Raw genomic sequence first — 27,729 nt, forward strand, 5'->3', positions numbered from 1 at the left:
TTTTTTTTTTTAATTGATTTCAGAGAGGAAGGGAGAGGGAGAGAGAGAAATATCAATGATGACAGAGAATCATTGATCGGCGGCCTCCTGTACGCCCCCTACTGGGGATCGAGCCCACAACCGAGTATGTGCCCTTGACTGGAATTGAACCCGGGACCCTTCAGTCCTCAGGCTGATGCTTTATCCACTGAGCCAAAACAGCTAGGGCCAAAATAAGAATTTCAATGACAGTGAACTTCCTTTTTTTGTTAATCCTCACCTGAGGATATTTTTCCATTGATTTTTTTTTTTTTTTTTTTTTTTTTTTTAGGGAGAGTGGAAGAGAGAGGAAAAGACAGAGACATTGATGTGAGAGAAACACATCAACTGGTTGCCTCCTGCACGTGCCCCGACCAGGACCTGGGCCAGGGAGAAGCCTGCAACCAAGGTACATGCCCTTGACTGGAAATGAACCCGGGACCTTTTGGTCTGCAGGCCGATGCTCTATCCACTGAGCTAACCCGGCTAGGTCTGACAGTGAACTTCTTAACAGAACTGGATTCAAGAGCTACATCTTTTGAGTTTTACAATCTAGAATTTCTACTCTCTGCTAAATAATCCATCAGATATAGGGCAGAAAATATATATCTTCAAATACAAAGATGCACAAATGACATCCCATACACCATTTCTTGTGAAGTTACAAGAGGATGTGCCAGCAAAACAAGGCAATAAACCCAGAAAGGAGAATGGGGCCCAGGAACAGTTTCGAGCCTGGACAGCAGCAAAAGGAAAGACATCGCTGTGGCCACACGGGGCAGTCGAGACACAGCCCACGGTGCTCACTAGTAAAAGGACTGAGGTCTGAGTCAGAGGTCTCCAAGCAAAAGTCACGGCTTCATAGATAAGTGAGTCTTTGGCTTAAATCAAAACTATACACATGAAACCAAGGTAAAGAGAAGAAAACAGGACGTCTAGTGATGGCTGGGTAGGGGAAGAAGGGGAGGCTGTGCAAGAAAACAAAACGGGGTTAACTGAAACTAGAGTTACCGCTATGCTGGAGGACAGTCAGGAAGTCAACAGACGAGGCCCTCACTGGACAAGGCAGAATGAAGACAATTAAGAAATCGGGAAGGCTATCAGAAGAAATAGCAAAAAGAAAGAGAAGCAACTGTTTCTAGTAAGTAGGCCCAAGGCGGGGGTAGAGGAAAATAGGGGGTTATTTTTTCCATTATTTAAGTACTACTTGATTAAAATATGGTACATGTATTAACTTGCTGAAAATAAAATACTTTACAGTTCTTTGACCACAGTGAGGCTTTAATAACTACTGAACTAGGGTTTGTCTGAGTTTCGTGATTCATGTGCTTACAATGGAAAGCCTTCCCCTGAAGGGATTACAAACAGCACATGAGGGCAACAATAAGGTTACTCCTCCAACCAAGCCCTAAGAACTTCAGCAATGAGATCACTCACCGAGAATTAAACCTCAAAACAAGCTGGATAACAGAGAAACTCTAAAACTCATCGAAAAGAGATGGAGTGACATTAGGCTATGATCTGACTCAGGACAGCTTAAGGGCACTAATATACGTTAAGAAATACTGTGTTAGTCACGAAGGGGGCAGCAATAGCGGCACAGAAAGGGGACCTACAGAGGCAACACTGGCTCGTCTCCTGCCTTGTTCAGGGACAGAACATGTAAGTTCCGAGAAGGGAAGGCTAGTGCATCTTCGAAATAAAGCAAATGTGTATTAGTCCTTATAATAAGTCAGTGATATCATCTCACTCCTTGATGTAATCCCACTCTCATCAAGCATACTTCTGACAATACTACTGAACTTTCCATGTAGATATGCAAATAAGGAAAGAATGCAAAAATCATAAAATGAGTGTTTGGTTATACTTCCCATCAGCATCGTTTTATTTTCTCTATCAATCTCTGTGCCCTTAATGAATGCTGCCTGCCCTGGAAGATGAGTCCCTCCTGCTGTGCTCTCCGAAACCAGGTCTATGACCGTGCAGGCTCACACAAATTAAAGGGATTGCCACACTGAGAGGTGACTGAGGACCCAGCAGGTTTCTCCCTTTTCTTTACACCAAAATGGGTGAAAAATACAACTTTTCACATAGACATCGGAAGTAAAAGAAACTACAAAGTTAATGCTGCTTTTGCCACAACTCTTACTACTTGTGCTTAGCATTTCTGAACTACAGAGTTTGGAGGAGCGACTGCCACCAGGGGGCAGGCTGACGGGAATAGTGCTACCTCCAGACGGCCGTAGAGTAGCTGCCAATATCTTCTATTTGCTTGTTTTCATTGACAGAATAAAAACCTATTTGGGACTAAAGATCACAATTATCTGCCCCCACTACATTTTCTTGCCAATTAAACAGAGAAGAAAACACACAACTTACATGGCACCGTGGTTCCAAATCTAGTGGGATTCAATACTATGAACCTGTTTTTCAAGCTTCTTCGTCCCACACCTTGAGCTCCTATTAGTACTAATGTCCTTCTCTGGAAGGGAGGCATTCTGGCTACCTCCTCGTAGATCTGGATTTCATGACGGTCAAATTCTGCAGGTAAAGGAAATGGGAAACACCACATTCAATTGTCTTTCATGTGGATGAGAAACTTTTGCTATACTGTTCAGTAATGACTTAATAAGCATGCTAGTGAAATATCACCTGAATTGTACTCAGCACAGATTTGTTTTTATTAATTTGATAAAGTACAAGAAATTATTTTATAGTTTGATTTAAACATCTGCTGCCATCCATTTGTTTCTTAAAAATTTGTCCAGCCAACCTAGAAAAATGCCCGTGCTTTATCCTTATCAAATATTCTATCCATAAAACCTTCTTATCAATTCTTGAGTAGAAATAATTCCTTTAATATAAATAATCTGGTGACAAATAGTTTATATAATTTATTTGGCTAAAAAGTGTGTATCAACTATGGAGGACAGCAGTATACCTAGCGTGGCTGCTTCAATAAGTCCTTATAGAATGAGTGTGCCCTCCCAGTGACATCAATGAGAAAGTCCTTATAGAATGAGTGTGCCCTTCCAGTGACATCAATGAGTAAGTCCTTATAGAATGAGTGTGCCCTCCCAGTGACATCAATGAGTAAGTCCTTATAGAATGAGTGTGCCCTTCCAGTGTCATAAATGAACAATTACTATCTTGGTGACTCTGCAAATAAGTTTGATTAATAAATGCATATAGACAACATACTGACATTTAAATATTAAGATTCTGAAAATATGTATAAAATAAAATATAGGATCTAAATTATTTTCACTGGAAATACATTCCAAAATTATATTCATAGTCAATGGTGAAATTACAAATTTTCTATTTTATAAGAAAGACTTAAGAACACATATTTCATGAATAATAAGGCTAAACTGAGTTTGAAATATTCTATTGCCATCATTATAGCTATCACTCTCAATCTATAGTAAGAATACTCCTTAGGTTATTTTAACAGCAACTTTTTGCAGTTTCCCCATAGCAGCTTAACCAATGTTGAGGAAGAGCCTATTTTCTCCTTATTTATTATAATTTATTATTATATTTCCCTTAGAGCAGTGGTCGGCAAACTGTGGCTCGCGAGCCGCAGTTTGCCAACCACTGCCTTAGAGTATGCTATTTAGTTTATTACCAGTGGAGAGGCAGCTCTGAAGTCAAGAAAGTGCTTTAAAATTGACAATCCTTCGAGTAAGCCTCCAGAGCTGCACGTCACTCCTATCAGCCTCTAAACCAGCGGTTCTCAACCTGTGGGTCGCGACCCCTTTGGCAGTCGAACGACCCTTTCACAGCGGTCGCCTAAGACCATCCTGCATATCAGATATTTACTTTACGATTCATAACAGTAGCAACATTACAGTTATGAAGTAGCAACGAAAATAATTTTATGGTTGGGTCACAACATGAGGAACTGTATTTAAAGGGCCAGCAGGTTGAGAACCACTGCACTGAAAGGAGAAACGACAGCAGTTGTCCTATTTATCTTTCCTTAAGTCTAAAAGATTTAAGAAAGAGTCCTCCTGGATCGAACCAAGATTCATTGGTCAGTACTATTTTCCCAAAAGAGCCATGGACAATGTTATGCCTGAATATAGTTGCCTTTAATCGTAACTCTTTCATACCTTCATAAAGGCATTTTGCTCTTTAGAAATAACACATAAATTATCAAAATTCTCTGAACAAATAGTTTCAATTATAACATTGCTCCTTTATTAATATAAGCATCCTAAGCAATTCACTGTGTTGCAAATTATACTCATAAAACAAGCACATTGGTCATAGTATAAGCATATATAACATCAGAATTTAAATAATGTCTTCATATTAAATTGTACCATGTGTTCACATGCCAACCCCTTGAACTGGGTACTAATCTGAATTATATTCATTGAAATTATATACATAGACTCTATGCCACACCAATTAACACTATAAAGCTATTTCACTTGGACTTCTCAAAAAGTATTGCAAACACACCTGCATTTCTGGTGGTGAGATACATCATCTTTTTCTTTTTTTTGCTACTTAGGGTTCCACAAAAAGGCCCTAAAGGATGAAAAGACAAATATAACTTGAATGTCAAAACATGATACAATTGCCCTGTGGATTCGACAGGGGTGGGAGCATGATCTTCCCAGTGTTGCATCCTACAAAGCAGAAGGGGGCAGGTGAGCCACACTGAATTCTGGTACCATACCAGCAGGTGGCAGAAAGGGATCGAAAAGTTTACTTTTGAGAGACACAATAGAGCAGATAGATGGGAGGGATTAATTCTAGACATACAGTAAATAAATTCACTTGCTAATTCAGATGAAAGAGGCAAAGGAAGGTGTCCACAAAGGACAACTTGTTACTTATTATGTGGAGCTCATCACCTGAATTGTCCCAGTCTCTTCTAACAAATGCCTTTCTCTTCTCTTCCAGGAACTGGCTTGGAATGAGACCAGCGCTTCCTCCCTCTTTTACATGGCTAGCCTAGAATCAAATTAACGAATTGCATATCTCAGTGACCAAAACTTGAGACGATATTCTAAAAAGTAGAACAAGCAGTAGTCAGTAAAAAATACCACATTTGCTCTTAAAACTGACCTTGAGATTTAAATCCATGGCACTGTCAGGTCATTTAAACACTTTAGCACTGAGGAATCAAGTGGCACCTAGTCAACCCACCCACCATCTGTAAGAAAAGTTTGGGACCAAAATAAAAAAGTACACAGGCTCTTCAAATTACTAAAACTTTTTATTTTTAACACCAAGTTAGTCAAAGAATGGAAAGAAATAAATGCTAGTGTATGTGTTTACAGGAAATTTTATCTAGCATCCTTTAGTAAGATATTACAATCAGCCTTAATCCTACCATGTTGGTATTTCCTGAGGCCAAATCAAAGAGAAAGACAGCATCGGGAAAACAGAGGGGAGCATTTAATTCACGCTATCAGCAATCTGAGTATCCTGAGAAACAGTAAGTCTAAAAGAGTAAAACTTCACCTACTGTGAAGAACTAACTTTCAAAGTAAAATCCAAAGAAGTGCTAGTTTAATATAGTGGCTGGAGAACCGGCTACTAGTGGCTTCTCCCACAAAGTTAGTGACTTTATTATAACAAACTAGCATTAAAAAAATCTGGTACATTTTTAGCAATTAAAATCCTGGGAAAAAAAAGAATTAAAGGAATAGACCACAAAATGCAGGAAGAAACTGAGATAATGGTGAAAAGGATTAGATGACAGATGGCATTCAAAAAATGGGGGAAAAAAGACAATATTGGAAAAGTTCAATAAAAGAAACAGCCACAGAAGGCAGATTTTTCAGGTGAGCAGTCTAAGAAATTCAGTAGAAACTTCTTGAAATCATGAATTCTATTTAATTTACTCGTTTCTTAGTTTTCTAACCTGTTGCACAGTGCACTTGTACATATTGATGTCTTAATTTGCTGTAAATATAAGGACACACCAGTGAGACTGTTCTCATCCTTGTAATTCATTCCCCTTAGAAGTCACTATAACTTATTAGAGCTAATGTGAGTTTCTGATATCTCAGTTTGATTTAGAGTTTGGTGCTGGGTCCTGGTCCTTTCTCTCACAGCTTGTTCTTCAATGAGACTCTGACAGTTTAAGGGAGTTTAGACTTTCTGATTTGTTAGTTTCTCCAGTTCTGAACACTGTGGCTGTTGGCCAATGTAAACAATGACAAAAACAGACTTATGGCTGCTAGAGATTTCTGAAAGCTGTATTAAGGGAAGGAGGAAGAAGAACATCATCACACAGCTTTGGAAAACGGAAGGGGCAAAATACAGTGCTAACACATATCCTTTCCATACGCACAGAATTCAATCCACGATCAAAAACAACACTGACAATAAAGCACGCCTTCATTTCTCAGTAAATGAAAGAGGTGGGCAAATAGCTTTAAGAGCTTAAAAAATTATGCTTTATCTGCCATGAAAGTATTCAGAGGGAAGGGAGACAAGAGAAAGATTACTACAACCACAATAAACGACTCCTTAGTTAAAACAAACAAAAACACTGAAAAGGGAGGACCCCAAATGAGTTGTTCCTGCCTAATTCTGTATCTTACTGCAGTCACCCATGGGGAAGCACCGACAGGTCTAATCCCTAAACCAGCAGTGGCACCACAGGCTGGTTAATTCTGCATTTATTAACAGCCATTCACAAATTCCCTCTCAATTTGGTCCTGTGTCCACAAAATTAGCAGCCCTGCAGCCGGAGTTGTTCATGCAGGTAAAACCATTGGAACGAATGCTTATACCTTCTTCCTGAATATGCAGATATTGGTCACATTAAGGTTGAAAATAAAAAAGCAGGTGAGGAAATTCTGAGCAGCACACTCACCTGCCACCAATTTGGATCTTCTCTGTTTACAATCTGAAGAATTTCTCCTTTTGAAAACTTCAATCCTGCTTCTTTGCAGGGAATCAGGTTATCGTTGTATGGATTATAATCAAAATGACATTTCACAAATACCTAAAACACACAATTAAAAGTATTATTAAAACAATGAAATGAAAACAATTAAAAGTACCATAGATGTATCATTTATCACGGGATTTTTGAAACCTTTTTCAAACCATGTTGATTTTATTGTAATTGACAATGTATTTAATACTTCAACTATGGAACTTGTCTCTCTCAAATAAAAATTAAATTATTAGAACATTAATAATTTGGTATCAGAAAAGAAAATATGAAATAAACATTAGCACCACATTAACATCCTAAACAATATATGCAGTTGATTTAAGGCATATATTTCAGATATATTAGGACTGACTTTTTGAAAGGGCTCTGAAACCAAAATTAAATAATGAAAGTTCATGTGGAAGTCAGACCCGAAATATATTTAGTAACCTTAAAAGGTAACTACATAGACTTACACTGGCCAAAACTAGTGTGGAAAATACTTTGCTGGAACCACCTTGCTCTGATTTAAATCAGTATTAAATAAGATAAATACTGAAAAAGCCTGGAAACTATTTTAAATTCATTTAATTATACAAATTTCTTTTAAATCTGTTTTATCAATATAAGTATGGCAGTTACCAGTTAGTTATGATCTCCAGTACCTACAGTATTTTGCTTAGTCACTTTAATTTGAATTCTAATTAAGCTAAGCATTTTCAGTATTTGATGGCAAGTTCAGACAGATTACTTTCTTAAAACAATTTTTTCATGCATATTATAGAAATTCAAATTTTATCTTCTAAAGAACTTGCTTAGCATTAATCAGCAAGTAAACTTTAACAAGCAGGAAAACACATAATTAGTCAAAATAATGTTATTTTTCTACTTATCATATTTCTATAAATATAACCACACAAGATATTCAAATAACACAAGCAGATATTATTAGTGTAGTAAAATGCAATATTGTGGATGCATATTAAATAATTTAAAAATAACTAAATTTGGAAAATTTGACAAAATTTTAGTTATTTACAATTAGATGATTTTCAAAGAAAGCATTCTGAACATTTTCAATAACTTTGGAAAGGGTAAATATTAATGCCTAAAAAATCAGTAAGCCAATAATTTTTTATGATCTGCAATTTTAGAAATATCTAAATGCAAGCATACGAGTAATATTAAGCTTGCCTAAAATGTGACAAATGACTAACTTGACAATAGCATGCAGCTCAATGATTTGGCAACGGAGAAAATCCAAAATGATTAAGTTCAATCAAGGTAGATTTAGTTGTCTGATAGAACAGAAAAACCGAGTCGCAGAGAATGCCCTGGAATAACAGCATACCTGACGGACGTGGGCTGGATGCCTCTCCATACTGATGCCACTCTAAAAATACATTTTTCATCGCATAAATAAAGCCAGGCTTTACAGGGATAATGAATCAACAAAATATAAACAAACACTGGCCCATCTTATTACTTCACTCATTTAGTCAAGCAACTACTTCCTGAAAGAATTGTCCATATCTGAACATTATAAATCAAAGCAGCAGAACTATAGAGGGGTTTGAATGAGGCAGATGAGTATGCAAAGTTGTAAAAATACTGGGATATGCCTTACTTCTCAAGAAAGCTGCACTGAATGAATAATAAGGGCACCCTGTCATCTAAACATGCCTATGTTTATTCTTATCTGTGGCAGAATATGTTTTGTTACCATAAAGCTTTCTGAGGAAGTCCAAATTTCAAACATTCATTCCCCTACTCCCATCAAATTGTTCTGAAAATGTCATTATTTGTGGAACAAAAATTATACCTTTCAAATGTAAAGAACTTCTAGAAGAAATAATTTTTATTTATTAATTTATCAAATTAATTTTGGAACATATTAAACTGGTTTTACTTTGAAAATTTGTCTGAAAAAAAATTAATGAACCCAATCTTTGATCTAAACATTTGTAATGAGCTTAAAGTCATCAGGTATTTGTCAGGTATAATTACATTTTATTAAGTGCATTTTAAAGTGTTTCACTAAGAGGCTATGGATGTTAACTATTCACTCGTTATTAAAAAGTTGCTAAACACAACCTAAAGTATTTCAATCCCATATTGAATGACTAACAATCTAAAGAAGATGCAAGAAAGAAAAGGAAGTACAAATGGCTTTTAAACACAGGAGGAGATATTCAACCTCACTCAGAATAGAAAAATAATATTATAACATTTCTTCCCGTCAGATTAGCAGAAATCCAAATACGTGAATATACCATGGCTAGGTCTATGGGCCAAGGGCCATTTTTCTAACAGATTGGTGAAAAAACTGGTTCAATCCCTTGGGAGGACAATTTGGCGATAACTATCAAAATCCCAAATGCAAAAACTCTCCACCTTAGCAACCCGCCTACGGGAATGTATTCAATAGCAACGCTATGCAGACGTATACAAAGTGACTTATGTAGAAGACTATTAGCAACTGACTGAGAAAGATCAGACACAACTAATTACTTAACAATAGGGACTGATTAAACAAATGATGGCAAACCTATGCAATATAACACTGCAGATATTAAATAAAAAAGGGGGGATATATTTCAACAAGCAGACGATGTACCAAAAAGGAAACAAGATAACACAGTTCACTGAAAAACAAACAAAAAAACAAGGTTTAGAGTGTGCATATTATGTTATGTAACCTTTTCATTAAAAAGGAGGTGGAAGGGGAAAAAGAATATATAATTTTTACTTACTTGCATATGAATAAAGAAACCCTGGAGAGATACTAATAGCATAGTATCTTATGGAGGGAGTGAGGTTTAAGTTGGTAGAGAATTAGGAGGGAGGTTTTAACTGACTATGAATTTATATTGCTTGAATTTTAAACTGTGGGAATGATTCGTTTATTCAAAAATTAAATTTTTATGGTAATAAAAGATAAAATGACTCCTGCTTCTAAGACGAAATAACAAGGATCCTCCAATCTGAAACAACTAAAAAACTGGACAAAATATATGAAACATTTGTCAAGGTATTGGACAACGAAGACGGTGATTCCTAAAAAGTGGAAACTAGGTGAGCTATACCCTGGATCCAGCTCACTGCACAGAAAAGTTTCCACTTTGCAACTCGGGAAAGGGAAAGCTGGTGGAGCCGGCGGTCACCAAGCTGAGGAGATGAGCAGGAAGACCAAGGTGGCCCAACATGGGGCTAAATGGCCTCGCGTTTCCCATCGTTCAGATCAGCTCACCAACTGTAGAATTTACAGAGCAATTTAGGCCAAAGTCCTGGCTATTAATATTATAAAAATCTGTTTTTCCCGCAAAAGTCCATTATGGTCATTGTGAGCTTGTAAGAATTCTGGAGTTTGGATCACAGGGGGCTGGAATCTTTCTAAGTATCAAAACTAATACATAATTTTAAAAAGTAAATCTTTGGCTCTACTTTTCCAAATGGAAGTGTGCCAATTCATGATTCTTTTCCTTGAAGACAAGGTCTCTACCTTCATTTCACCAAAGTTCATTATAAGCCTATATATACTATATATATATTAAGAAGTCCAATTTACATACTAAAATCATGACTAAATATTGTACCCTACCCTCTGAATAACAATATAAAACAGGTATTCAACATGTTATTTCAAAGAATTGCATAGAAATACAAAAACTAGCCTTTAACACTAGTAGCATCTTAAAGAAACACAATTTCACTCACACATGAAACAAATTTCTGGAATAAAGTGAATTAAAGATATCTAAAACACTGGTAGATATTTCCTATTTCTATATTATCTAGGCTTGAAAACCCTCTCCTCAGTTCCAACATTCTCACCATAATCGTCAACTGCTTCTTTGTAATGAATAATTACTTCATTATTTTTTTCTTCCTTTACAATTCTATTACACCAGCAATTTTCAACCTTTTTCATGTCATGGTACACATAAACTAATTACTAAAATTCTGCGGCACACCAAAAAATATATTTTTGCTGATCAAAAAAAAAGGGGGGGGGGTTTTGATTCATTCACCCCGGACTGGTATTGTGTTGTCTGTTGTCATTTTTTATCTGACAATCTAAAGGAAAAGAGGTCAGTGCCCCTAAGTAAATACTCAGGTATTGTATAGTTTTTTGTTTGTATGTTTTTAAATAAAATTGTTTTTTTAAATTGATTTCAGAGAGGAAAGGAGAGGGAGAGAGAGAGAGAAACATCAATGATAAAAGGGAATTGATCAGCTGCCTCCTGCATACCTCACACGGGGGATCGAGCCCGCAACCTGGGCATATGCCCTGACTGGGAATCAAATCGTAAACTCCTGGTTCATAGGACGACAATCAACCACTGAGCCATGCCGGCTGGGCCAGGTATTGCATGTTTTAAAAATTCTTGCAGCACAGGGGTTGAAAATTGCTCTTCTAGCCCATCCCATGTACACTAAGCTATAGGTGGTTGGGACTACATTATTCTCTCACAGGGGCTGGAACATAACAAGTATCAAAAAACATTTGCTAGATTAATGACTAAAAGGCTTTATGGTTTTTTTAAACCTAGCTGTATGTTACTGAAATGGCAGTTTGTGGTGTTCACAAAAAGATTTCTTTACTAATTCCTTCATAGTAGTAAGATGAGGTTGTTTAAAAATTCAAAAATTCACCCGTGACAAAATAAGGCATATCAGAACAATTAAATCAGACAGTTTTGCCCCCTCTTTTCTTTAGCAAAAGAGTAGCAAATGGTAGCTAGTTATAGCCAACAGTAAAGATTACCAAGAATCTTATTACTAACCTGTTGAGGAATAATGGTATCTCTATAGCTTGGTAAGATTTTTAGGGTGACACTTCCACTAATATTTTTCAGTAATTCTTGTAATTCCTTTGGATTGTTTCCAACCTCGTGGCCATTGACTTCTTTAATGATATCTCCCACATGGAGCAGACCTTGTCGATCTATCATGCCTCCATGAAGGATTCGGGCGATTACCAGGTCATTATTTTCAACCCTAAAGGTTACACCCTAAAGGAAATAAGGAACGGAATTGTCATTGATTTTAGACTTAAAAATAAATCTTAAAAACTCATGAATAAATATATATATATGAAAATAGTTCTAAAAGTAGGCGAGTGGATCATTCCTGTTTTTCCCATGTTCTCTCCTGTATCAAGAGTCAAATCTCCTTAAACCATGTGCAATTGTGACAACATATACCACCCTTAAAAAAGGACTTTTAACCTGAAAAAGTGAAAAATATATTAGGCTGCATTCCACAGGATAAAAGTTACCTCAAAGGAACAAGACAGATATGCCTTGTTCCCGGCTTTTCTTTTTCACCATTTCACTGTTTTTATAGTCGGGATCCAAAAATAATAATTTTAAGTAGGAAATTATAAACTTCACTACTTACAGAGCCCTCCCTACCATTTCTTCACTTTTTAATAACAACTTTCTTCCGTGTTTTGCTACTTCATTAGCAAGTAATCTGAGCTAATTTCTTCAAAGGGCATAGGAAAAAAATAAAGTACTTATTCTGGCCTCTAATTCAATTTAACTTTTATCTTGGTTTAAGTCTGTATGCTAAATCAAGTTGAAACTGCATCAGGAGTATATTTTATACAGAGGCCAAAAACCACATAAAACAAATACAAATGAAGTTTTCATTATGATACGAGTTATGAAAGAGAAGAAAATGAGAGCAGGACTGAGCAACAATATGGCAGCTTCAGTTTGAAGAAGGCACCAATTTATCTACTCACCAATGGCTCCCCAGCTCTTTTGTGAATACCAAGAATACGAATGGCATCTACTGGTAATAACTGATTATTAACAGAATTATTCATTTCCGGGCTTGATGGAGGTGAATCATAACACTTTGATGCCACAATATCATGGGCTTCCAAGAGTGACTGTAAGGATTCAAAACATAAAGCTAGGTTAAAAAAATGTTTTGAGATGTTAAAATGCAAGTTCAAAAACCATAAATCAAAATGCAAAGAAGAGCCCGGCTGGCATGCCTCGGTGTTTTGAACATAGACCCATGAACCAGGAGGTCACTGTTCAGCGCCCCATCAGAGCACATGCCCAGTAGGGGGCGTGTAGGAGGCAGCTGATCAATGATTCATCATTGATGTTTCTAACTCCCCTTCTCTCTTTGAAATCAATAAAAACATATTTTTTTAAATATGAAGGGAGCAAATGTCAACTGGTTCAAAATATAAATAATTAACATGCAGGTTTCATGGATAATTTCTGGCTATTTCATAAAAATATGTGTAAGAGACTAAAGAAAAATTTCAAAAAGGAAAAGGGAACAAATCCGTGTAAGAGGATTATTCCTATAAATGCTGAAGTCGCTCAAATCTCTAACCTGGTCTTTGTTTTCACTCTGTTCTCTCCTCTTAGGAAATATTTGTTCCTGTGACTTGAACCACTATTTATATATTATTAATCCCCAATTTTATACCTTTGATCCAGATCTTTCATTATGTCAGATTAATAGACTAAAAATCTGCCTACAACATAACACAATTATGATAATTTGAAAATCAAAGAGTTAAGCATTGTAGAGGACTGAAACATATTAATTAATGAAAAATCCATAACTCCACAGTGCTAAAAAACAAAAGACTGAAAACACTCTTCATTAATATTATAGACCAATGCTATTTTAAGTAATTCTTTACTTTGAAAATTGGTAAAGGGAAGGATCAAGCATCTCACTGATGTTTCAGTGGGAAATGCATTACAGAGTAGCTCAATAGCCCACTTGATGAGGAAAAACCCTTTTTATATAAGAACACTGGCTAATAAATGCAGAGTGAGAGAATCTGAAAAATGTCATGTACAAGCTCTAATGAAAATATTGATTCAGGCAAGGATTATTAATGTAGGTAAATGGTTGAAAGGAAACAGAATTTGTATAATGCTAGAATAATAACATACTAGATTACTTCTAGTGGAAAAGCTTTCAAAGGAAGGGTTAGACTGTCATTGCCCTTAATCAGGGACCAATCTCAGCGTCAATAGTGGTGGGCCAACCAGGCACTACACATTTCTGATACAATTTAATTCATGTTGCATCACATCATTTAAAATGAATTCGAGTTCCAAATAATTAACTTGAATACCGACCTTTTAGATAGAACTTATGTTTACAGGAACTAGAAAGGATAGATAACTAAACAGTAGGGAAGCAACCAGATACATCCAGAAAGTGGGACATGCCACAGGATAATAACCTAACCTCTTCAAAAGGTCAACATCATAACCAAGGGAGAGAGATGGTCCAACCAGATGCTGCACATGGACCGAGGTTGGAAGCCTGTATGTACAAACCAGCTGTAAAGAATATTTTGGCATCAAATAAAGACATTTGAATATAGTATGTGCACCTGAGATGGAGGTCCACTTAAATGGAGAAGTGGCAATCAATGATTGAAAAAAAGGGTGAATTATAAAATACCTTGTGAAAAATGATCTCAATTAGTAAAGAAAAGAAAGTACATTTATGCACTGAAAAAAATGGGAGGAATATGCACTAAGATAGTATAGTAATTTGGGTCATAAGAATACAATGTCTTAATTTTTGTATTTTTGTTTGCTATTTTCTAGTTTTATGTATTTATTAAACTATATAAATGTATACCTATTAAGTTTTATGTATTTACTTAAAATAGATAGCTTGCCTAAGAGCACTACCCAGATGCTTCTGAGGTATCACAGACCTAATATGGCCAGTTACCTCAACATTCACATGTTCAGATTCTGCTAGAGTGTTCCTAACCTCAGTGATGCCAACGGTCAGAAATCCTACCCTTAATCAACTTCCCACATCTCTCTTCTGCAACTGTCACATGTAACCAGTCACCATGTCCTGTTGATTTTATGGCTTAACACTGGAAAATCCTCATTTTATACTGCCATCCCAATTTCTTGCCTCAGTACTTAACAATCTAGCTCCATAATCAGACCTCTCCCAGTTAAATGCCTCCTCTCATCCCCACCCATGGTTTCCCACTGTCCTAAGGATAAAGTCCCAATACCTTAGTATGTCTTATAAGGCGTCAATTAACTGGCCCCTGCATAATGGGTGTGTCTGATGTGTCCATGTTTTTGTACCTAAGATACTGATTTCTGTAGGAACCATCTCACTCTAAATCTTCATATTTTACATTAACATTGTTGGAGTCAGAGAAAGTCTTTGAGGAAAAAGGGGTGCTACCCCCCAAGATCTTCAGTGGAAAGCAAGTGACACTTTATTTCTCTACCCCACAACCATTTATTACACAGTCCATTCTTTCCCCACTAAAATGTAATATCTCTATCAGACAGGTTGCCATATGCGTGTGGATATATTTCTAGGGTTGCTATTCTTGTCGATTAATCTATTTTCCTAATGCTGACCCAATACCACAATGCCTTCATTACAGATTTATAAGAAATCTCCTCCACTCCCTTTCTCTCCTGAAACTGGTTTTTCTTTGTTAAAATGATTAACTCTTCATTGATATAGACCAGTGGTCGGCAAACTGCAGCTCGGCAAACCACGGATCGCGAGCCACATGCGGCTCTTTGGCCCCTTGAGTGTGGCTCTTCCACAAAATACCGACTTCTGCGCATGGGCCACAAAGTTTTAATCGCACTGTACGTGCGCGCCCGCACGTGGTATTTTGTGCAAGAGCCACACTCAAGGGGCCAAAGAGCCGCATGTGGCTCGCGAGCCGTGGTTTGCCGACCCTGGATATAGACCAATGCTTAAATTGCACTTATTTTTTGTATCTCTTAAAAGTATGTTATGTTATATTTCCTATCCTTACATAGCTCTCTGATGTCCTAAGGTTATCAACTACACCCCAATCCTAGAAGCAACACTGAAAACATGTATGACTGGTCACAAGGAGGTCTGGGAAACAGTGGTAGTGAGGAAGAAAAGTCACTATCACAGAGAAAGGTATTTCTAGCATATGGTCTGATGATGAATCAGATTTGGCTTTTTTTTTTTAATTACGCAAAGAAAAATCCTTCCTGATGTATTTTTGTGACAGACTTCATATATTGATGTAATGTGCTTTAGTTACACGTGTGTATTTGTGTCCTCAGAATGTCAGAATATTAAAACATCTATGTTGGAATTTACATACTTCAAAATATGGACCTAAATAATATCTAAAACCTCTTCTCAAACTGGAACTTCACTGCGAAAGGAGACTATTTGGGAAGAGAGAAGAGCTGGGAAGCTTACCTGGAAGTGGGGCTCTTTGAGTATACCAACCAGTTCTGCCACATTCTCATCCACACTGATTAGAGGAGTGATATCTTCAAGAATTTCATTGACTAATTCCAAGTTATTGTCACTGACAGCTTCTAGTTTTGAATCTTCTAGTCTCTCATGAGCCTTTGAAAAGACAGTATAGGAAAAGTAATAACACATATTGTTTGACTCCAGACTGTGGTTTTCCTCTTGATTTGCTTCTTTTTCATAAAGCTTTAAAAGATATGACTTAAAAGTGTGATTCATTGAAACCAAATTTAATACTTCAATCAGAGGCAATATATAGATTTTTAAGTAAATGTTTTCATGCAGTATAATAAATCTTGGCCTCTATTCCTATCCTAAGCCATGAAAAACTCATTTTTATAATTTAACTATGAGAAAAAACTAAATAGGCCATGCCAGGCTGGCATGGCTCAGTGGTTGAGCATTGACCTATGAACCAGGAGGTTATGGTTCCATTTTCAGTTGGGGAACATGCCCAGGTTGCAGGCTCGATCCCCAGTGTGGGGCATGCAGGAGGCAGTCGATCAATGATTCTCTCTCATCATTGATGTTTCTATCTTTCTCCCCTTCTCCCTTCCTCTCTCTGAAATCAGTAAGAAACAACAACAACAAACACTAAATAGGCCAAATGACAATAAAAAACATATTTCTTATCCAATAGAATTTCCTAATGACTTTCTGGTCTAGGCTCAAACTCTAGATCAGCCGTGGGCAAACTACGGCCCATGGGCCGGATCCGGCCTGTTTGAAATGAATAAAACTAAAAAAAAAAAAGACCGTACCCTTTTATGTAATGATGTTTACTTTGAATTTATATTAGTTCACACAAACACTCCATCCATGCTTTTGTTCCGGCCCTCCGGTCCAGTTTAAGAACCCATTGTGGCCCTCGAGTCAAAAAGTTTGCCCACCCCTGGTCTAGATGAAGCTTTATTAGGAACATAATCATTATATAGATTACCATTCAAAAAATCATAAAAATCATTTTGGGAAACTCAGAGTCCAAATCAGCAAATAAATCAGTTTGGGGAGGCAGTTCTTGAACTGGACCTTAAAGGATGGTGTCATTTCATGTCTATATATCTTAAGCTGTTTTTTAAAAATCTCATAGTCTTTTCCACATAAAGTGGACCATGAATCACACTGTCACAGAAAATCAGTAGTCCTAATTACCCTTTCACTGAAGGAGTAAAGCAGAGTTTTACATTCAAACTGAGAATGAACACTATGCAGTCTTCATATTTTAGTGTTCTTTGTGTTTCTGGTAAATGCTTGCAGTCTGATTTTGAAGATAGCAAATCATAATTATTAAGATTTAGTTTATAAATGAAACCATGTAAGATGTCAAGTCTTACACATAATATTTTAAGATTCATTTCTGTAAATGCTGAAGAAAAATCCTAATTTCAAGTGGCAACTATCAATTACACCTTATTTGATACCTATAATACTTAAATGTTATTTCTATCATAGAAAGAATCCTTCAGAGTCCAAATACACATTTTAATTTTTAAAATGCAATTTTTCACTTAGATGTATTTTTTCCTAGGTGATTCACAAAGTAAAACAAGTTTTTAAGTAGAACGGGGGGCTATATATTAAGCAACATTTTAAAGAAACACCTCAGAAGAAATTTTAAATCACATGAAATAAACTGATGAAGAAGAAATTGTAACTGCTTTTAAACAAAGAAAAATGTCAAAAGACCAAATGTAATTTAAATAGAAGGAAAAGTTTCTATTAGATTTAGATAAGAAAAAATTAAGAAGACTAGAAATGCCAGAGAATGAGAATAGGCAAGTGTGTAATATTTTAAAAGCTTGATAAGAATAGGATAATGAAGACACTCAATACATATCACGGAATAAATATCAACATTGGAAAAAAACTAAAATAACATACATAATTAGCTAACTCTTACAAAAAAAAGCAAGAATTACTGTTTTAATACAGATACTTACTTTAATAAATATCTGATTTAGCATCATTAACCTTGCAATACTCTAACTCTCTTATGATAATATAAGAAAGCTTAAGACAAAAAGAAAAAGTTAACATTTATTGAGGGCTTGCGTCTGTGTGTGAGGAACTATATCCTGAGAATAGTGTAAGAAAGTGTATGTGTGTGTGTGTTCAGCAAAACTAGGTATATTATCACCCTCCTTACAGACACAGACACTGATGCAAAAAGAGATAAGGTGATTTGCTTAAGTTCACAATGCTAGTAAGTAGCAGAGTCTGGTAGTATAACATCAAGGCTTGAGCTCTTACCTACACAACTTATTTGACTTTTTCACTATACAAACAGCCATGCTAACATCACCTTGCTGTTGCAATGGTAAATGGGATTGCTTTTTTAATATATAGCTTTTTAGCTCTAAGATTTTGTAAAAGAAATTTAAAGTCAGAATTTATTTAGTAGATTTCAAGAGACAAGAGTACCAACTGGAATTTAATCAAACCAAGGACAAAGGAAACTCTGATAAATGAATCACATGCATTTGAATAAATGGGTCTTGTTTCCTTTAAGAAAAAGCACTACTAGAAAGCTAGCATAATTCAGTAAAAATATGTCACCTGCCACAAGTGCTTGGAAGAAAACACAATGACTGGCCTAGCCTTCTTGTACGGCCAGTTCTGAGAACCTTACTCATCACTGCACCTTAGAAAAACAAACTGCAGAGAAGAAAATGCTCTTTCAGAACTTCCGAGTATTTCACCCAAGCACAGTCCAACCATGCTTGCAAACAAAAAAAATCTTTTTTAACAAGAATTGTGGACTATAACTAAAGTGACAAATACTATTCTCCATTAATGATAATAGAAGAAAGATGAAATGTATGGTAAGATTAATGTTGGCGCCGGGCCTCTAGTATATATGTAAAACTTCCAGTTGGGCAATCTGCAAGTGGCTACTTAGGGGCCCAAACCTTTTGTCATGTGATCTTAGGAAGATTAAGTTTATGAATAAAATAAAGAATCTGCATTATTAATTAGCTCATACCAATGGAAAATTTTATAAAAGGTAGGGTTTTTCAGAAGTCTCAGGAAAAAACAAGTGGCTAAAAAATGATCAAAGGAGAGGGTGAAATCAATATTCTGGGAATGACAAATGGCTACGTGAAGAAAAGGTCAGAGAGCAAGAACCATTTGAACACGAAAGAGTGGCAGGGCAGGGCTGTGAAGCAGGAATGCACTAAGCTTTAGTGATGTATATAAAAATTATTCCAGGAAAATAGTATAAGAGAAAAAAAACTGGGCCAAAAATAGCTATAAAAGATGAGTGAGTTAAAGAAATTATTACAGAACTGATTATGGAAAGAGACTTAAAATACCAGGGTTAGCCAAGAGAAAATAAGATTTCAAAAAGTACTAGTATAAGAAGTCTAAAATAGGTGCATGGTCTAATGTAAAAAAAGAAAACCAGCCCCTGAAATCTGTATAATTTTATTACCCAATATCATCCCAATAAATTTAATATAAAAAAAGTCAGCATCTTGCTATTGTTAAAAATAAAGATAGAACCAGGATCTTTTTCATAGGGCCCACTACACTGTAACATGACGGTTCAGTTATGATTTCCCTAAAATTTTAAATGTGTTACAACACAGGCCATATAACTAAAGGTCATTTCATCCTGTATTTAAAGTCAGCACAGAAAAAGCATAAAGTGGTCCAATTTTGATGTATACTGAGATTTCATTATGTGGTACGTATTATTTGCTAACTAAGCCTAAGTTCTAACACAGTAATATCTGAAAAGACCGCTGTAAAAATAATTTAAAAAAATAATTTAGTAATCTTATGAATAAACCAATATACCTTAGCAAGTGATTTTACGATTGGATTCTCCATAATCCCCTTGAGGAAAATTAGGTCTATCTCTTCTGCTCCCGTAGATGAGGGCAGCTCCGTAAGGTTATCCAACACTTGCTGCATTTCTGCTGAGATAAAAACAACGTATTAAAATAAAACCTTTGGTGAGCACACATTGCAATGTGAAGATGATGTATTACAGAACTGTACACTTGAAACATGTTATTAACCAATGTCACCTCAATAAATTTTAAAAAGCCTTAAATCCCAAGTCATTATGAAATACGATTATAAAATAATTCAAATAAAAGGGCATTAACAATGAACACTCTTTTGAAAAGTCACATTTTAAAAAATTGAATTGCTAAATACTATGTTTCAAATTGACTTCCCATGAATTAGTAGCAGGACAGGTTTTTATATGTAATTTGGGCTTTATCAGGCTACCTTATACATGCTTATAATCTTACACTTATTTTATAACTTCAAGTTAAAAAACATTACTTAGGAAGAAATAAGAAATTTTAATAAATAAATTTTAAAAGTATAGTAATTAGTAATCAAGAAACTTCCCATAGCCCTAGCTGGTTTGCTCAGTGGTTAGAGGATCTCAGGTTCAAATCTGGTCAAGGACATGTGCAGGAGGCAACCAATCAATGTGTCTCTCTCACATTGATGTTTTTCTCTCTCTCTCTGTCTCCCTCCCTTCCACTCTATCTAAGTCAATGGAAAAATTTCCCTGGGTAAGGATTAACATAAAAAAAGAAACTTTCCATAAGCCCAGAATCAGATGGCTTCCCTGGTGAATTCTATAAAATATTAAAGAATTAAAACCAATTCTTCACAAACTCTCCCCAAAAAAGGAGAGGTGGAAATACTTCCCAACTATTCTATGAGATGCCAAATCCAGACAAAGACATCACAAGAAAATGACAGTCAATATTCTTTGTAAATGAAGATGTAAAAATCTTTAATAAAAAACTAGCAAACTGGATCCAGCAAGACTGAAAAGGATTTTATACAATGACTAGTACAATTTATCCCAGGAATGCAAGGGTGGTTCATCAACATATGAAAATCTATCAATGTAATACACTGTATTAATAGGACAAAAACAAAAAACCACATATCTCCCTCGATAGACAAAGAAAAAACATTCGACATAATCCAATATTCTTTCATGATTAAAAAACATTAATAGAAGGGAAATTTCCCCAACTTGTTAAAGGAGATCTATGAAAATTTCCATAGCTTACATACATGATACTTAATGGTGAAAGACTGAACAAGGCAAGGAAGACTACTCTTTCTTGCCACTTCTACTCAACACTGTACTGGAGGTTCTAGCTGGAGCAGTTAGGCAAGAAAAGGAAATAAAAGTCATTAAAATTGGAAAGGAATAAGTAAAACTATCTTTTTTTGACATGATCTTATATATATAAAAAATCTTAAGGAATATACAAATAAATTTATTAGAATAAATGAGTTCTGCAAGGTTACAGGATACAAGATCAAAATACAAAAATCAATTGTGTTTCTATACACTAGCATTGAACAACCTGAAAATGAAATTAAGAAAATCATTCCTTTTACAACAGCATCAAAAATAAAACAATTATTAATAATGTAACAAAAGAAGTGCAAGATTTGTATACTGGAACTATAAAATGTCATTAAAAGAATTAAAGATGACAAATAATAGAAAGATATCCCATATTCACAAACTGTTAAAATGGCAATATACACAAACTGATCTACAGATTTAATGTAATCACTATCAAAATCTCAGATGCCTGTTTGTTCGTTTTTGCAGAAATTGATAATTGATCCTAAAACTCATATGAGAAATGCAGGGGACACAGAATAGCCAAACAATCTTCAAAAAGAACAAAGCTGGGAGAGCCATACTTAATTTCAAATCTGACTAAGAGCTACAATACTCAAGAAAGGCACAAAGATAGACATATAACCAAGTGAGAATCCATAAATTCATAGTCAATTGATTTTCAACAAGGGTGACAAGACAATTCAATGAAGGAAAGAATCATCTTTCCAACAAATGGTACTGGGATAACTGTAAGAGAGTGAAGCTAGACACCACCCCACCCCACCGCCCTCACCACACTTCATTCAGTATCAGTCTTCATTTTATTCAATTTTACCCCCTCTTCATAATTCTTTAGAATAAGTCTACTAATATTGTAGTTGTCTTGTAATATTTTCTACTTTTATTAAAATAAAACAAACATTAAAAGTCAAATTGTATTACTAAGTGGCTTATCCTATATAATAAAAGGGTAATATGCAAATTGACCCTAAAGGCGGAACAACCGGTCACTATGATGTGCACTGACCACCAGGGGGCAGATGCTCAACACAGGAGCTGCCCCCTGGTGGTCAGTGTGTTCCCACAGGGGGAGCTCTGCTCAGCCACAAACTGGGCTGATGGCTGCGATCGCAGCAGAGGTGGCAGGAGCCCCTCCCACCTCCTTAGCAGCGCTAAGGATGTCCGACTGCAACTTAGGTCCGATCCCCTGGGGAGTGGGCCTAAGCTGGCAGGTGGACATCCCCTAAGGGGTCCCAGACTGCGAGAGGGCATAGGCTGGGCTGAGGGGACCCCCCCCCCCGCAAGTGCACGAATTTTCGTGCGCCGGGCCTCTAGTAATGAAATATAGCAGTTCTCTGTTCCATACTATCTGCCCCTCTCCAACTTATCCCACCTCTCCAAAAGTAACTACTTTGATTTTAAGTTTCTTTTAATCACATCTATGTTTCTGGATAAATGCTCACATTACTACTTTTTAATTTACCCACTTAGAAATTATCTTATTTATTTTCTGTTAGAATACTAGACCTGCCCACACAGCCATGTTTCTGGCCAAGTCTGGCTTGGTTTTCCCCCATGAGGAAATGGCCAAGGAGCTCCAGGAAAGCTGAGCGCACGGTACAGGGCAATAGTGTGCCACACTGATTTTTAAAACATGCAATACCTGACTACTCAGTCAGGGGCAGTGACCTCTTTTCACGTAGACTGTCAAATAAAGAAACAACAGCCAACAAAACAATAGCCATCCGGTGCGAATGAATTAAAATTATACTTTTTTTTTTTTGTCAGATCGGTGCTGCAGAATTTTAGTAATTAGTTTATGTGCTATCAGATGAACAAGGTTGAAAATCACTGTTGTAAACCCATGAAGTTCTGCACGGGGTGGGTAGCCCTGGCAACTGGCAGCAACTGGCTGTTGAGGGTGAATGAGATGCTGGTGAAGGTGGACAGCAGCCAGGTGTTTGTACGGCTGTTTATTTTTGTGAAGAAGCAAATCATGTACTTTTCAATGAAATCTTGAAGAAGATCTCATATCCCTGTGGGACGCATGCCACCAAAGACTTGAGAGTGGAGACATACTCAACTATTTAGGCTTCAGTGTATCAAGTAGCAACCCCAGCCCCGTGCGGAGGACGATGCGGGACTGCTACAGCTGGAAACCCCGGAAATCAGCACACTCACTGCCCGTGCAGGAGGAAAGCTCCGGATGCCATCCATGCCGGGTCCCATTCCTAATGAGCAAGAACTTCTGCCCCTACCTGCTAGATCTCTGAAACACCAGTATCCCTTGCGAGGGTGTGCCTCCTTGACACCCTGTTGGAATGCCCTCTGTGGGACACGGGTCTGCAAACAGAGAGAGCCTGCGCTATCAGCAAGCACTGCTGTGAGCCACCCTGACCAAAGCACAAAGTGAAAGCTCTCAGCAACAATACCCGTCAGCAGCCAAAGACCTAACCCAGGGGTGGGCAAACTTTTTGACTCGAGGGCCACAATGGGTTCTTAAACTGGACCGGAGGGCCGGAACAAAAGCATGGATGGAGTGTTTGTGTGAACTAATATAAATTCAAAGTAAACATCATTACATAAAAGGGTACGGTCTTTTTTTTTTTTTAGTTTTATTCATTTCAAACGGGCCAGATCCGGCCCGCGGGCCGTAGTTTGCCCACGGCTGATAACCCAATCTCCTGAAGTCTCCCCAACAGTCAGAAGAGTAAACGTGCAGCACTTCAGCACTTGCGCAAGTTGCAGAGCTTCGTGGACAGCTGTCACACACTGGTGAGTGCTCCGTGAGGGAGCTGAAGGACTCTCGCTGAAGATGGAGCCAAGCAGACTGCTCTGTGCTTGCAGGCAGCCGCCAGAGCATCTGGCTCAGCAGGTGCAGACAGGACCAGCCAAACCCCATTGAGTCCAAAGCTCAGATGATTCGTCGCAGCCCTTTCTTACGGGCAGTTTCAGAACATCCGCTGAGACTTTATTTTCCCCTGGTGCACTTTTTTCTGAAGTTGCAGTCAGATATTATTCTTAATGCTTCTGTCCATGCTTCTTTAAAAGTCCTCACTTGGTTTTTATCACAGTTCACTTTCCCTGCTCCAAGCTATTCAATCCCAAAGGTGAAAGTTGGGGTGAGGGGACTTTGTGTCTTCCGTACTCCCCTTTGTACATGGGTAAATGGGACCTATTTGGGGCATCTCAGGGTTGACTGGTGGGAAAGGCAGACAGAAATTGGTGGGGAGGTTAGGGGAGGTGGTGGGGAGGTGCAGAACAAGTTACCTGGGGCTCCGGTTAAACCACGATGTCAAAACATTAACACGGCTTCCCTGCCATGCAAAGGTCTGTCCTAACACTTTTGTTCTATACTCTGTTGTGAATAAATGTGCTGACACCTGGCATAACCCCATGCCCCCTCTTTTACTGAGGTGAGATGTGACAGTATGGAGGAATGGTTTCCCCTAACAAGCCAATTTACTGGTCTGACTTTATAAATTAGTTGTCTAATACCATGAACTATTAAAAAACAGAAACTAAATTATCCTAAACACATATGACAAAATAATGAGAAAATGTATACGATATGAGAGATAATTAACCTTATAAATTATTAAAACGTTAACTGAATCTATAATTATTCAGACATGGATAACCACAAGGCAACTCTAGAGTATGTAAAAGCTTAATATGAGTTAGAAGTTCTCTGTAGTGGGAACCTTGCAAAACTGGGTGGGAGCCAGAGAAACAGGGAAGTGTCCCAGTGTACTCAGAGATTCCAGGAAGAAAGGAAAAGTCCCAAAGCTCAGAAGGTCAGATTTTTGCAAGTTCCACTCCTCCTGCATAATCACTAGAGCAGTGGTTCTCAACCTTCCTAATGCCGCGACTCTTTAATACAGTTCCTCATGTTGTGGTGACCCCATTTCATTGTTACAAATTGAACATAATTAAAACATAGTGATTAATCACAAAAACAATATGTAATTATATCTGTGTTTTCTGATGGTCTTAGGTGACCCCTGTGAAAGGGTCATTCGACCCCCCAAAGGGGTCGCGACCCACAGGTTGAGAACCGCTGCACTAGAGGACAGACCCTTTAATCAGAAGCTAGATTCAATGACATATAAGTGAGATTCCTGTTTGAGCTGTAGAAAAATTAATATATTTAATCTAGACCCTTCAATTACAAATATGAACAAATCAAGAATCACAAAACACATACAAACGAGCAGCATGAATGCAACTCAGCTAATTCAACAAACAGAAGCATTATCTGACAAAGAAACAGAATTACTTGGGGATGTGTTGGGGAGAGAAAAGAAAGCAAAACGGATAAAGAAAAAAGATTAAGTGATCATGTGTGGGAAGATCAAATTGAAGAATTCTCCCACTAGAAAAGGCAATAAGAGAGAAAGTATGAGAAAACCACTATGGATCATGAAAGACTAAAATGTGTCAGGTAATGGGAAATTCGGAAATAGAAAAACAAAGGAATTAATAATAGGGAAAGACGAAATCAATTCAAAAATAAGAACCATAGATTTGGTCAATAAGCTGGCTTTTTCAAAAGACCAATAAAAATAGACAAATACTTGGTTAGTCTGATTTCAATAAGAGAAGACACAAATAACATTAGAAATGCAATGAGAAAATAATTGCAGGCATAAAGATTAAAAAGAAAACACAAAGAACTTTATTTAAAATTTAGTCAGGTAGATATTTTCTCTGAAAATGTTAATTATTGAAGTTTAGGAGAAAGAGATAAAAATGAAAATAGTTCAAAATAGGAGAAATTGCAAAGGTTTTCAAAGATAACCTTTTATAAAGACATTAGCCCTAGACAGATTTAAGAATATAGTCTATAAAACCTTGAAGAAATAGATAATTCATGCTTTTAAAATAAAACATAGAAAGGATCGAAATCTTTCCAAGCTCTATGTGGATTTCAAAACTCAAAGAAAATTATAAACTAAACTCACTGATGAGCATATATGCAAATGTCTTAAACATATCGACAAACTGAATATAACAATGTCTTTAAAAATAACAATTAAGAGTCAACTATAGTTTATCCTAGTAATATAAAGATGGTTCAACATTTTAGAAGTACATAATATACTTTAATATATGTTCACAGTATAAGAAAAAAAACCCCCACAATCATCTCAATGCTTCTAATATGTCAAATAAAACTCAAACTCAGTCCTAATGGAAAATTTTACCACAGCAAGAATAGAAGGAAATCACTTTTATGTATCTAATTCATTGGCACCCTTCAGGAGCAGAATACCTATGTCCCTGGCTTCCCCAATTAGGATAAAGTCTCCTAATCTACACTAATAAAAGAGAAACATGGTAATTGGCGTACAACCGCTACCCTTCCCATTGGCTAATCAGCGTATCCTTATGCAAATTAACTGTCAGCCAAGATGGCGGCTGGCAGCCATGCACTGAAGCAAACAGGGAGGCTTGCTTCCTCCAGGGACTGCAGACTCCAACGTTCCCCTAAGCAACTATTACTATGTTGCAAATAAGAAGCTAAACAAACCCGGCTGTCAGTCAGCCCCGGACCGCAACATTGTATCCATGTTTTCAGCAGCTAGGCCTCAGAGCTAAAGCTGGTCCAGAATAAAAAAAAAAAAGAAAACAAGGAGCGGTTGGGAGCTTTCAGTCAACTGCCAGCGGGAAAACAGCCCTCAGCCCCTCAGCCAGCCTGGCCAGGCACCCCAGTGAGGACCCCCACCCTGATCCAGGACACCCTTCAGGGCAAACCAGCCGGCCCCCACCCGTGCACCAGGCCTCTATTCTATATAGTAAAAGGGTAATATGCCTCCCAGCACCGGGATCAGCAGAGCAGCGAGGCTCCCGCACCGGGATCAGCGTGACAGGGGGCAGCGCCCAAACCCCCTGATCAGCCCTACTCTGTGCCTGATAGCGGGGGAGCTCCCCAATCCCCCGATTCCTGCGGCTCTGTGTGTGACAGATGCAGCGCACCAACCCGCTGATCGCCCTGCTCTGTGTGTGACAGGGTGAGGCGCCCCAACCCCCCCCCACGGCCCTGCTCTGTCTGTGTGTGACAGGGTAGAACCATAACCTCTCCATTGGCCCTGCCCTGAGTGTGACAGTGGCAGTGCCCCAACCCCCTGATCGGCCCTGCTCTGTGGGTAATAGAGGGTGGCGCCCCAACCCCCCTCCACGGGCCTTGCTCTGTGTGTGACAGGATAGAGCCATAACCTCCCCATTGGCCTGCCCTGAGTGGGACAGGGTGCAGCGCCCCAACCCCTTGATCCCCCCTGCTCTGTGTGTGACCGGGGGCGGTGCCCCAGCTCCCCTATCGGCCCTACTCTGTGGGTGACAGGGTGGAGCTCCTCAACCCCTGATGGCCCTGCTCTGTGAG

The 27,729-nt window shown here is 37.5% G+C and overlaps 1 protein-coding gene across 1 annotated transcript in view; it reads right to left on the minus strand.

Annotated features, from left to right (window-relative positions):
- Positions 1–20,145, minus strand: part of MPP6 (membrane palmitoylated protein 6) — a 28,512-nt gene extending 8,367 nt beyond the window's left edge. Inside the window, exons 1-8 of the mRNA XM_006088795.3 lie at positions 20,027–20,145; positions 16,169–16,321; positions 12,684–12,833; positions 11,719–11,946; positions 6,866–6,997; positions 4,890–4,989; positions 4,492–4,560; positions 2,398–2,559 (exon numbers count right to left, since the gene is read on the minus strand). Of these exons, the coding sequence (XP_006088857.1) occupies positions 2,398–2,559; positions 4,492–4,560; positions 4,890–4,989; positions 6,866–6,997; positions 11,719–11,946; positions 12,684–12,833; positions 16,169–16,321; positions 20,027–20,143 (1,111 nt within the window). The 5' untranslated portion in view covers positions 20,144–20,145. The remainder of the gene's footprint in view (positions 1–2,397; positions 2,560–4,491; positions 4,561–4,889; positions 4,990–6,865; positions 6,998–11,718; positions 11,947–12,683; positions 12,834–16,168; positions 16,322–20,026) is intronic.
- Between the last annotated feature and the right edge of the window lie 7,584 nt (positions 20,146–27,729).

Source organism: Myotis lucifugus, unplaced genomic scaffold (genome assembly GCF_000147115.1).
Source record: "Myotis lucifugus unplaced genomic scaffold, Myoluc2.0 scaffold_52, whole genome shotgun sequence".
NCBI lineage: Eukaryota > Metazoa > Chordata > Mammalia > Chiroptera > Vespertilionidae > Myotis > Myotis lucifugus.